The 13,004-nt window shown below is 36.5% G+C and overlaps 1 protein-coding gene across 1 annotated transcript; it reads left to right on the forward strand.

Annotated features, from left to right (window-relative positions):
* Positions 1-7,314: 7,314 nt before the first annotated feature.
* LOC122201318 (olfactory receptor 8I2) lies at positions 7,315-11,939 on the forward strand. Its single transcript, XM_042907199.1, has 2 exons — positions 7,315-7,349; positions 10,979-11,939. The coding sequence occupies exon 2, from the start codon at positions 11,007-11,009 to the stop codon at positions 11,937-11,939; it is 933 nt and encodes a 310-aa protein (XP_042763133.1). The 5' UTR covers positions 7,315-7,349; positions 10,979-11,006.
* The last annotated feature ends 1,065 nt before the right edge of the window (positions 11,940-13,004 follow it).

The following is a 13,004-nucleotide window of genomic DNA, read 5'->3' on the forward strand; positions in this document are numbered from 1 at the left end:
GATAGAGGGACTGTTTAAGAATACCATTGAAACCACAAAGAACCCAGATGTATTTAAATATTTCTTACAAAAGTTATAAATTGGTAGAGTGAATTTTCCTAATAGTTTAAGGCTGATATATAAAAGAACAACAAAAATTAACTTCTCAGATCCAATGATACCTTAGTTATCTACAAAGATAGTTCCTCCAACAATCAGTAAACTACCTTAAGCAAAGTTCACCCTGAAGTTTGCCTCATCTACTTCTGCACTTTGTGATGATCTTGTTTCTGGAAATATATTTATGCTTTTTAAAATTAAGGGGCGGCTGGGTGGCTCAGTCAGTTAAGCGTCCGACTTCAGCTCAGGTCACTATCTCGCGGTCCGTGAGTTCGAGCCCCGCGTCGGGCTCTGGACTGATGGCTCGGAGCCTGGAGCCTGCTTCCGATTCTGTGTCTCCCTCTCTCTCTGTCCCTCCCCCGTTCATGCTCTGTCTCTCTCTGTCTCAAAAATAAATAAATGTTAAAAAAATAAAAATAAAATAAAATTAAGCCAGTAATTTAGTATACTTTTATGGCATGTGATTGAATATAGTTTATTTCTGTAGATGTATAACCAGTCTGAAGATATGTGTTTGATTTTGTTGCTCTTAAAAGCCTCTGTTAATAGCCAAATTATGGAATGACCCTAAATGTCCATCAACGGATGAATGGATAAAGAAATTGTGGTTTATATACACAATGGAGTACTACGTGGCAATGAGAAAGAATGAAATATGGCCCTTTGTAGCAACATGGGTGGAACTGGAGAGTGTGATGCTAAGTGAAATAAGCCATACAGAGAAAGACAGATACCATATGGTTTCACCCTTAGGTGGATCCTGAGAAACTTAACAGAAACCCATGGGGAAGGGGAAGGAAAAAAAAAAAAGGAGGTTAGAGTGGGAGAGAGCCAAAGCATAAGAAGACTCTTAAAAACTGAGAACAAACTGAGGGTTGATGGGGGGTGGGAGGGAGGGGAGGGTGCGTGATGGGTATTGAGGAAGGCACCTTTTGGGATGAGCACTGGGTGTTGTATGGAAGCAATTTGACAATAAACTTCATATATTGAAAAAAAAATAAAATTAAATTAAAAAAATAAAAAAAGCCTCTGTTAGCAGTGCAATGCTGATAATAATATGTAACTATATCTATATCTAATCTATATCCGTATCTATATCTATATATATACATCTAAATATGTCTACAAATCTGTTTCCCTGCCTATACAGAGATAGATACACTGTATGGTAAAATTAAGGTATTAAGGTTTCAAGTTCTACTTTAATCCACAGTGGTCAAACAATCCTAAATTAATATATGTAGGTGTGACTATCACATATTTCAATGTTCCAATTTGTTTAAGTGCTTTTGTAGGGGAAAGCATATCATCCTGATGAATTAAAAATTAAAAAAGGACACCCATTATAATTGCCTCATTATTCATTATTGGAGAAAAATCATAAAAAGAAGAGATTAGGTTTGTCTTATAGGGTTTGAAGGAATACAATTATAAGAATTAAAAAAAAACACTTGAACTAAATGCATTTGAAAAATCAAAGAAATGTATCTTTAATGCTACCCTGACTTCTTAGAAGCTGTGTGGAAATACATTTCAACTCAACATAATGAGGCTTTGCAATATATGATATCCTGAGATCAGACGAGATGCAAGAGAGTAAAGATTGCTTAGACGATTCAAGCCAAAGAGGACAACAATTTGGTGAGAATTTGTAGGGAGCATTTTAAGTACCAGATTAACGGTATGTGTATTGGCCTCCAAGTGTCATTTTGAACAATGAGGAATTCTGCTGATGGATATTAAATAGTTTATAACTTATGAATTTCAAAGAGCTGAAAATGGTCTTTTCTTTGGTGCCATGTTCTTTCAGAATCATGGAAATTTCTAATTGAATCGGCCATTGTAATCTGTTCTGGTGAAAAAGCCAAGTACTGAAGAGAAGAAAATGCAACTATATACTATAAATGCATTTGGGCTCATTAATCATTGTGTAATTAGTGACTGTCTGAATTTCAGTTCTGTTCTCTCATATTGGATTAAGTATTGTTGACTCTGGTTCCCAAATGCCCTTAAAACAAGTTTTCTCTTCTTCATTAATCATCAGCACTGCTGTCTCAGTTCAGTCCCTATGTTCTCGAATCCTAACTATTAAAATAACCTTCTGACTTCTTCCATTGCCACTTTACCTTCAGTGTGTTTCTATTCTTATCTCAGAAACACACGTACGTCATAATTCTTTCCTTAATGTCACATATGTTCTCTTATCTTCGTAGGAAGTCCAAATTCCCTGAACTGTTTATACTTCTCTTTAATCATTCTCAAGGGCCAAGAGCAAGAATTCTCATCTTTCCCAAGATTTTCCTTGATAATATCCTTGAGAAAATTAGATTATTTCCTCCATTGTTCTATCATTGTGCACTGTATTGTAACAGTGGATTGTGAACTTTTGTTTTCACTTCTGATTCCTCTTCTGAACTGTTTAATCCTGTGAGGAAAAGACTGCATCTTATTCAAGGACTTTTGGGATAGTTTCAGGATTTCTGGCATAGTGATTATCACATAGTAGGTACACAATACTGACTCGTTTAATAAATCAGGGTGTTAATTATTTCAGAGTGTTTTTCTTTTTTACCTGTGTGGTAATGGCATGTTTGATATTGAGGAGTAAATAAAGATAAGTTTTAAATTAGAAGTTTTTCCATCTAGTATACTTTTTTTAAAAAAATTAGCTATTTATAGGAGTCAGGTTCTCAATAACATGTAAAGTGGTGAGCATATAAATAGTAAGCAAAAATATAAGGAAGTTTTCTTGATGCATAGTAATTAAATAAATACCTAATAAAATAACTTCTGATTTACCAAGCTATTGAGCTTTATTATATATGGAGCTTGAGGAGATGTAAATGATTAATGGAGGCAAGGTTATTATGACACTGATGATCAGGGACAAAGCTCATGGAAATTAAAATTTTCCGGACCACTCTAGAACGCCTCCCAGTGATAGGTCATAGAAAGTAGCAATGCTTCAGGTTATTTAACTGAAGGAAACAAATTAATGTGCATTCTGATTTATTATTTTTTTTTGAAAAGAGATATCATGATGAATGTAAATGTCCAATGGTGAAAGAAACAGCTTAATAGACATGGGTATATAGATATAATAGATTATTGCAAATTTCATTTATATTAAAGACATGAAACAAATGTCAATTGAATACCTAGTCTATCTTCAATATTATAACATATGTATTATAACATAACATCTTGCACTATATATAAATATATATATATATATGATATTTAGTTTTATTTTCAAAAACCATGAGGAAGTTACTACCATTGTACTATTGTCACTTTGCAGATGATGGATGCTGAGGATTAAAGACATTACAAAATTTTCACATGGTCACAAAGGCAGTAAATGGTATTTCAAAACACAAACTCAGAATTATGACTCCCAAATCTAAACGTTTTCAACTATAGCACCATCTTCTTTTGAAAAGTTATAATTACAAAGACTTGGACGTTTAAAAATATTGAAAATATGTGTGACATATTCTCAAGGGAAAAACATGGGTGCACACACAAAAATAGAATCTGTGGTCCAGATTCAGGTTTCCAAATACCATCCTCCCGTAAAAGATGGCAAGGATCCTTAGAGAAGTAGTTGTTTCTAGAGCTGAGTCTGGGAAAATAGAAGATGAGCCTGGAATATACTGTGCTGCCAGATTTAAGAGGTGAAAAAACAAACACAAAACAAAACAAAACAAAACAAAACAAAACAAAACAAAACGACACGAGCATGACCAAAGACCAAAGAGCAAAGTGCACAGAAACTAATTCAGTAATGGTTCCATTAGCAGAGCTATTTGAGCAATAAAATAAATGAAGGGGGTGTTGGATAACCCAAAGGAAAAGAATTCCGAGTACATATTCATACAACTATCTAACCAAATAAATACATAAAGAAGAAAGAACAACTCTTCCTTACAGAATCATTTCAGTTAAAATATCTGGGCACCTGTGTGGCTCAGTGTGTTGAGAGCCAACTTCGTCTGAGGTCATGATCTCATGGTTCGTGGGTTCGAGCCCTGAGTCGGGCTCTGTGCTGACAGCTTAGAGCCTGGAACCTGCTTTGGATTCTGTGTCTCCCTCTCTCTCTCTGCCCTCCCCTGTTTGCATTCTGCCTCTCTCTCAGAAATAAATAAACATTAAGAAAAATTAAATATATATATATATATATATATATATATTTAATTTTTCTTAATGTTTATTTATTTCTGAGAGAGAGGCAGAATAAACCCATATATATATATATATACATATATATATATATATATATATATATACACACATATATATGTTTGAAGGCCCTTTCATGAGGATGGCTGAGGCTGAAGAAGGAAGCTCATCCCCCTCAAAAAGCCACAGCCAAAGCAAAGGCTTTGAAGGCCAAGAAAGTGGTACTGAAAGGTGTCCACAGTCACACAAAAAAGAAGATCTGCAGGTCACGTACATTTCCGGGATCCAAGGCACTGAAGGCAGCCCAGATATCCTCTAAAAAGCACCCCCAGGAGAAACAAGCTTGACCACTAGGCCATCATTAAGTTCCCCCTGACTATAGATGGAGTCAGCCGTGAAGAAAATAGAAGACAACACACCTGTGCTCATTGTGGATGCCAAGGCCAACAAGCACCAGGTCCAACAGGCTTTGAAGAAGTTTTACCACATTGACATGGCCAAGGTCAACACCCTGATTAGGCTGGATGGAAAGAAGAAAGAGTGTGTTCTACTGGCTCCCAAGTATGACACTTTGGATGTTGACGACAAAATTGGGTTTATCTAAATTGAATCCAGCAGGTTAAATCTAAATCTAAATTTTTTCACCAAAATAAATAAAATAAAGTAAAATAATAAAATAATATAACGTAAAAAAATAAAAATAAAATAGTTGAAAGAATGGGAAGATGGAAATTTGCCACAAAAACACCACAGTAATAATAAGTAGAGGCAACATATTGATGGGTGTCGAAAAGAATAAATGGAATATTTGCATACCCTAAATTATCTTCCCCAAGTATACATAAACTACAAAGAAAAATCCTAAATTTATAGTGAAAAAGGCAGGCAGACACTATGTTAAGTAAATATCGAGTTTCAATCACTGGTAATATCACTCGGCGACATCATGTATCCTTGGAGAAGATGAAAAGGCATGCATATCACCTCTCTGGCACTTTTCCCCATAATCAATTACCTCAATTTCATCATGAGAAAAATATCATGTAAACTTACATGCAGGGACATTGTACAAAATACTTGATGAGTAATCTTGACAAATATCACAGTCGTGAAAGAAAAGGAAAGAAAATGGGACAGTCACAGATCTCAGGAGACGAGACAGAGGTAACAGTAATGGCAGCATGATGTTCTAGATTGCACCATAGTGACCCAGAGCCCTTATGCCAGTTATGTACTGGCAACCAGTATACTTACACCTCTAGGCTCACCAAAGATCAGACTACCAAAGAGCTGAGCCAAATTTTGAATCTCAAAAGAGGCAGTTAACTCTAAGTAATGGAAAAGCAATAGCAGTATCATTCTTTTTTTTTAATTTTTTTTTTAATGTTTATTTATTTTTGAGACAGAGAGAGACAGAGCATGAACAGGGAAGGAGCAGAGAGAGAGGGAGACACAGAATCGGAAGCAGGCTCCAGGCTCTGAGCCATTAGCCCAGAGCCCGACGCGGGGCTCGAACTCACGGACCGTGAGATCATGACCTGAGCTGAAGTCGGACTGCCCAACCGACTGAGCCACCCAGGTGCCCCTAGTATCATTCTTATCTTTGCAATCATACACAAAGCGGACATCCCAGAGTCCACTTGGGATTCTCTTTCCTCCTCTCTCTGCCCCTCCTCTTCTCATGGTCTATCTCTCTCTCTCTCAAAAAATAAGTGAATAAACTTTTCATTCACACCTCAGAGACCTTGTGCATTCAGTTCCAGACCACTGCAATAAAGTGGGTCAAATGAATTTTTTGGTTTCCCAGTGCCTATGAAAGTTATGTTTGCATTATGCTGTAGTCTATTAAGAATAAAACGTGCTTTACTGCTAAAAATGTTAACCATCATCTGAGCTTTCAGTGAGTCGTAATTTTTTTGGAGGGTCTTGTCTCAGTATTGATGGCTGCTGACTGACCAGGGTGATGGTTGCTGAAGGTTGGATGGCTGAGGCAATTTCTTAAAATGAGACGACATGAAGTTTGTTACATCAATTGATTCTTCCTTTAACAAACAATTTCTGCGTAGCGTGTGATTCTTTTTAATATCATTTTACCTACGGTAGAACTTCCTTAAAATTGGAGTCATTTCTCCCAAAGCCTCCCACCGCTTTATCCACTAAGTGTATGTGATAGTTTAGGTCTTTTTTCGTTTCAACAATTTTGATGGCTTTTTCACTAGGAGTAGATCCCATCTCAAGAAAACATTTTCTTTGCTCATTTTATAAGAAGCAATTACTCATGCATTAAAGGTTTATTATGAGATTATGGCCATTCAAACATAATAATGAGGAAAAGTTTGAAATATTGCAAAAATTACCAAAATGTGACAAAGGGACACAAAGTGAGTAAAAGATATTTGAAAAACGACACCTACGGTCTTGCTGACAATGAGTCTCCACAAACCTTCAATCTGCAGGCAACCGCCCCCCCACCAAAAAAAAAAAACAAAAAACCCAAAACAAACAAAAAAAAATGCAATATTGGTGACGCGTGGTAAAGTGCAAGAAAACAAGTCTTGTCCGTATCTGTCATTTAATAGCTTCTTAATAGATGGGTGTCGAAAAAATAAGAGAATGGATAGAAATTTGAGATTTCAGGTATACGATCCAAGACTTTCAACGTTTTATTTTTTTCAAGATACATAACAGGGCAAATAAAAAATGTTGTTCTGTTCCTTTTGTCTAAATATCTGAGTCTACTGATCATCTGTAAGTGATAGCACATATATAGCAGATTTTATTCCTTCTTAAAAATCTCTAGTGTGAAAAGTAGGATTAGAGAGGCATTTATCCCCTTTCCAATGCAGAATCTATCTTGTTTAATCATTGTAATACTAACTCCCTTTATTTTTTAGTGTATTTTTTTAAGCTTATTCATTTATTTTTTGAGAGAGAGGGATAGACCATGAGAAGAGGAGGGGCAGAGAGAGGAGGAAAGAGAATCCCAAGTGGAGTCTGCAACCCACTCGCCATGAGCTCATGACCTGAGCCGAAATCAAGAATCAGATGCTCAACAGACAGCCACCCAGGTGCTCTCTAACCCCTTTTTAGAGATAAGTCAAAAAGAGATGACAATTCCAGTAGAAAAATAATTTAGGCTAGTCTGTGAGGTCCTTCAAACCTGATGTTTGTCAATCACCAACGGACCTGATGCATTTTGAAAAATTTACCTTTGTGGGTCTGATCCTACTAACCCAGAAATGTTTTAGGGGTGTGGCCTAGGAAATGGCTTTAAAACAGTAAACAAACAACAAATGGAATAATGATGTGAATTGAGTTCTTATTAGCCATTCCTGAAACTGGGAGTAGAGTTTGAGTTTTTACTTCAGGTTTCTTGTCTATTTTCCTAGATGGCATTTTCATTCTTACTGATTCCATGTGTGCATCATTGAGCACAGTCAGCAAAAAATCAGAGTACCTGCATTAAAAATAAATACATAGTGGCGCCTGGGTGGTTCAGTCCATTAGGTGCTGACTTCAGCTCTGGTCATGATCTTGCAGTCCATGAGTTCCAGCCCTGCGAGGGGCTCTGTGCTGACAGCTCAGAGACTAGAGCCTGCTTTGGATTCTGTGTCTCCCTCTCTCTATCTCCTCCCCTGCTTGTGCTCTGTCTCTGTCTCTGAAAAAATAAATATACCTTAAAAAACATACATAGATGATTTGTTGACATCACGGTAATGTAATTTCAATGTATAATAACACCATTTAATCAGTAGATAGGAAAAGCTCACTTTTCCTTGCTGGGAGGGTTGTCTGAGAAGCCCAGGCGGAGGCAACAGTGATCTGATATTCTCTAACATCATGTATCTCATATATTGTCGTGGTGGTCAGTGTTTTAGAAAATCTTCATATATTTACATATTTATTATATATACATTATATTATAGTTGTATTACATATACATATATATTGCACTGTTATAATATCATATATGTGACATGATATATAACATATGATTATATATTATATTTTATCACATCATATGAATTATATATTATATATCATATAATCATATAACATCATATATCATGATACCATACTATATATTCTATATGAATATATTATTATATATAAAATATTTTTCAATATATTTTTAACAATTTTTTAATGTTTATTTATTTATTTTTTTTGAGAAAGAGAGACAGAGTGTGAGTGGGGAGGGACAGAGAGAGAGAGGGAGACAGAATCCAAAGCAGGCTCCAGGTTCTGAGCTATCAGCATAGAGCCCAAGTTGGGGCTCGAACTCACCAACCATGAGATCATAACCTGAGCTGAAGTCAGCCGCTTAACCAACTGAGCCACCCAGGTACCCCTCAATATATTTTATATGAGTAGATAAAATATATGATTAGAACATATTTTATAATAAAATAGATTTTATATAGAAAATATATGAATAGAATATATTTTTCCTATATTCTGTATGTATATATTATTATATATGATTTATATTCTATAAACATGTATTGTGTATATATTATATACTATGTATATATTATATATATGCTAATAATATAAAAAAATGACTTTCAAAACTATATCAATTATATTTTTCAGTATATCCATTGCCATTTAAAGTGAAATACACAAAAGGAAGGGGTATGTATTTCTGAACATTTCCATTGGAAATGTATCCCAGGCAAATTAAGAATAAGCCTTTGGGTACAATTAAAATGCAAATCTCAAGAGATCAAAGATGCTAATTGATCAATTCCTTTATGATATGAGTTTGAGATTTGGGAAGAGATGTTGCTATAAGAAGAGTGTTAACACACTACATTTCCGAAGACAATTCTTTGTCCTGGGACTGCATTAGAAATACATGAAGAACAACACGAATCCTAAATGTGAATCTAGCTTTGAGCTAAAGCAGTAGATATTAATTCTCAACAAGACACATGAAAATAAATAGTTATTGTAGTTAACTTGGGTGTCATTTCCATTCTATCAATGAAAGATAATAGACACATTACCCAGAACTCTCCTCAACACCAGCAATTTTTTTCATCAACTTCATAATATTAATAGAGTTCCATTATATAGGAAATAGAGCTCTGTGCTAAACCACAGCAACAGATGAAAGCTGTTGCATTAACAATTCATGAGCTCCAGAACTGCAAATAAGGGAAATATATGTCAAAAACTAATGGTGAATTTGGTGAATACTGAATGATGTCTTCTCTTCCTGTTATCTGATAATAAACCTCAAAATCACAGGAAGAAGACCGAAAGAGGCTTCGTTTGGATGACTAAATCTCAGGTTAAGTCTAATCTTATCTTCTTTCTGAAAATGTGTGCACGTGTTTTTCACACTGAAAACCTTTCTCTTCCTCTTTATACATGACTGCATCTTTCAGTAAACCTTAAGAAAAGTGCCTCCAGGGGTGCCTGGGTGACTCTGTCAGTTGAGCTTCTGACTTGATTTCATCTCAGGTCACGATCTCAGTTTGTGGGGTTGAGCCCTGCGTCAGGCTCAGCAATGGCAGTGCAGAGCATGTTTGAGATTCTTTCTCCCTCTGCCCCTCTATCCTGCTTTCTCGATTTCTCTCTCTCAAAATAAATAAATAAACAAGAAGAAAACTAAAGTGCCTCTAATGAAAGGCAAGAAAAAATGCCTTCATTGATTAAATGCTTGTTAAATGGATTGGTGATGAATAGGCACCCTCGAGAGGGTGGGAGACACTGAATGATCAAGTCTCCTTAATACAACATCAAGTCCCTTTGGATCACTTGGGTGGAGTGTTAAACATCTGGAACAAACTTGCATTAACCATCATATTTATGTCACCTGAATTAGGCAAATAACTTCTCTAATTTCTAGTAAGATCACCTTGTGTTTTAATACTTGGTTGTAAATCACATTTATTTTACTATTTTTAGCCTTTCTATTTTTGACTTGGAAACTACTGTTTTTGGCAATGAATTGTCTGTTGCCTGATGTCACAGATAACCATGTGCTTTATTTAGGAGCAAACATGTTTGCTGAGCGCATGCACAAAACAATTTGGCTGTATTATAGATTAACTCTCATATTTGGTCTTTCTTTACTCACCAATAGAAAGCGTATGTGACAAAAAAGGTGTAAAGAATTTTATCATTAACGTGTAAAGTAAGCAGGATTTTTCATATATATATACATGAATACATATGTGTGTGTGTATATATATCTATATATCTGTGTGTGTATATGTGTGTGTGTGTGTGTATATATATATATATATATATATATATATATATATATATGTTTTCTTTAAAAAACTTAGCAAAGCTTTATTGACTACAGGAAACTATTAGATGTGCTCATATAAGATCTTGTTAAGCTCCTAAAATGACCCTTTAAAGTATCTGTTAGGTGTTGACAAATTAAAACTGCCACACAAAGGTATCACTGAATTCACAAGTTATAGAACTTTCTTTCCTAAATAGCCTTTATATTCTCTAAGAGCATCATATAATTGATTCCAGTAGGTAAGTTGCAAAATGTATGATTTGGGGCCCAACGGTAGACTGGAGTAGAAGGTAGTATATTCCAGGAAGAATCTCTTCCAAAATCATTCTGCCATCTTTGACCCTCTCATAATTGGAGTCTAGGTCAACTCTGGGTACTAAGTCTTTAAGCTTGAATTCTTTTCTGACTTTTGTTTCTGCTTTTTGGCAGGTAAAGTAAAAGGCCTGAGTTGATAAAAATGACTGGGAACAATTTCACTGAGATCACTCTCTTCATCCTCTCTGGATTTGCAAATCACCCGGAACTACAAGTCAGTCTTTTTTTAATGTTCCTCTTTATTTATCTGTTCACTGTTCTGGGGAACCTTGGGCTGATCATGTTAATCAGAATTGACTCTCGTCTTCACACACCTATGTACTTTTTTCTTAGCAACTTAGCATTTATTGACATATTTTATTCTTCCACTGTAACACCCAAGGCGCTGGTAAATTTCCAATCCAAACAGAAAACCATCTCTTTCGTTGCCTGCTTTGTTCAAATGTACTTTTTTGTGGGTTTGGTGTGTAGTGAGTGTTTTCTTTTGGGATCAATGGCCTATGACCGCTATGTAGCAATCTGCAATCCCTTATTGTACTCAGTGGTTATGTCCCGGAAAGTGTGCAACAGGCTGGGAGTCATGCCATACGCAATAGGCTTCACGAATTCTCTGATATCCGTCTGTGTGATAAGCAGCTTGGCATTCTGTGATTCCAGCATCAATCATTTCTTCTGTGATACCACAGCTCTTTTGGCCCTGTCCTGTGCGGATGCGTTCAGCACAGAAATGGTGATCTTTGTCTTAGCTGGGACCACCCTTCTTAGCTCTCTGCTCATCATCACAGTCACTTACATTGCCATCATCTCGGCCATCCTCAAGATCCAGTCTGCAGCAGGCAGACAGAAGGCCTTTTCCACCTGTGCTTCCCACCTCATGGGCGTCACTATCTTCTATGGGTCCCTGATTTTCACCTATTTGCAGCCTGATAACACATCATCCCTGACCCAGGCACAGGTGGCGTCCGTATTCTATACCATCGTCATTCCGATGCTGAATCCACTGATCTATAGTCTGAGGAACAGAGATGTGAAAAATGCTCTCCTGAGAGTCATGCACAGAAAACTTTTTTCATGACAAATCTGTGCATGTTACAATTAAAACTCACCTGGGCGGTTTCAGGCATTCAATTACCGCAACAATCAGGAAAATCGGAAAATGAACCCAAAGGCTTACGCAAACTAAATCACAACTTAGAGTTTTGAAATTTGGGAGGTGAAATATTATTTTACTTGTTTATGCAGACTACTGGATCAGTGCACGAGGAGTTCGTTTCAGCATATAGATTATTTATACTGTCTACACAGTGAGTTGCAAATACAATGTCAACGGACACTGGGTAATATAGGCAATCTCTTGATCATGTGAATTCATTTGGCCACATAGTTAAACGTGAGCTTTGATGGCATAGAAAAGTGATGTCTATGTGGCGGAGTATGGTCTTAAACTCAAACACAGCAGAGTTTTATTTCGAAAAAACCATAATGTGCCTCCCAAACTTCAAACACTTGGTAAACATTTAAATGCCTGTGTGTGTCGATAAATAAAGCAGCAGCTGTAGCACAATTCCTGAGTCATTTGGAAGTATATTACAACTATGCTTGTTTTTCCAAATCAGGCAGACATGCTCGGTGAAGTCTATGGTATTAAAAGGAGAAACTGGGCTTTTGTTTTGTTTTTCCTTGAAAAGGGACTCCGTTCAATGGACTCCCTCAGGCACTGTTACAAATGACTACTGGAAAGAACATGTCCTTCAGTACTGCCTTTGCTGTGCATAAGTCACCGAGCAGTAGTCAAAGTTGCTGGCAACCACTTTTAAAAAATACGTTGAAGGATGCCTGGGTTGCTCAATCCGTTGAGCGTCCAACGTCAGCTCAGATCATGATCTCAAGGTTCATGAGTTCGAGCCCTGCATTGGGCTCACTGCTGTCAGTGTGGAGACCACCTCAGATCCTCTGTCTCCCTGCCCCCCCACCCCGCTCTCTCTCTGTTCCCCTCATCCACTCATGCTCTCTCTCTCTCAAAAATAAATAAACACTAAAAAATTAAAATATACATTGAGGGATGTCTTGGTGGCTTAGTCGGTTAAGCATCTGACTTCAGTTCAAAGTCGTGATCTCAGGGTTCCTGGGTCCCAGGCCC

This window comes from Panthera leo, chromosome D1 (assembly GCF_018350215.1).
Source record: "Panthera leo isolate Ple1 chromosome D1, P.leo_Ple1_pat1.1, whole genome shotgun sequence".
NCBI classification, from domain to species: Eukaryota; Metazoa; Chordata; class Mammalia; order Carnivora; family Felidae; genus Panthera; species Panthera leo.

What these genes read in the sequence shown, in the direction of transcription:
- LOC122201318 (XM_042907199.1), top strand. Translation starts at nt 11,007, where the DNA reads ATGACTGGGAACAATTTCACTGAGATCACTCTCTTCATCCTCTCTGGA.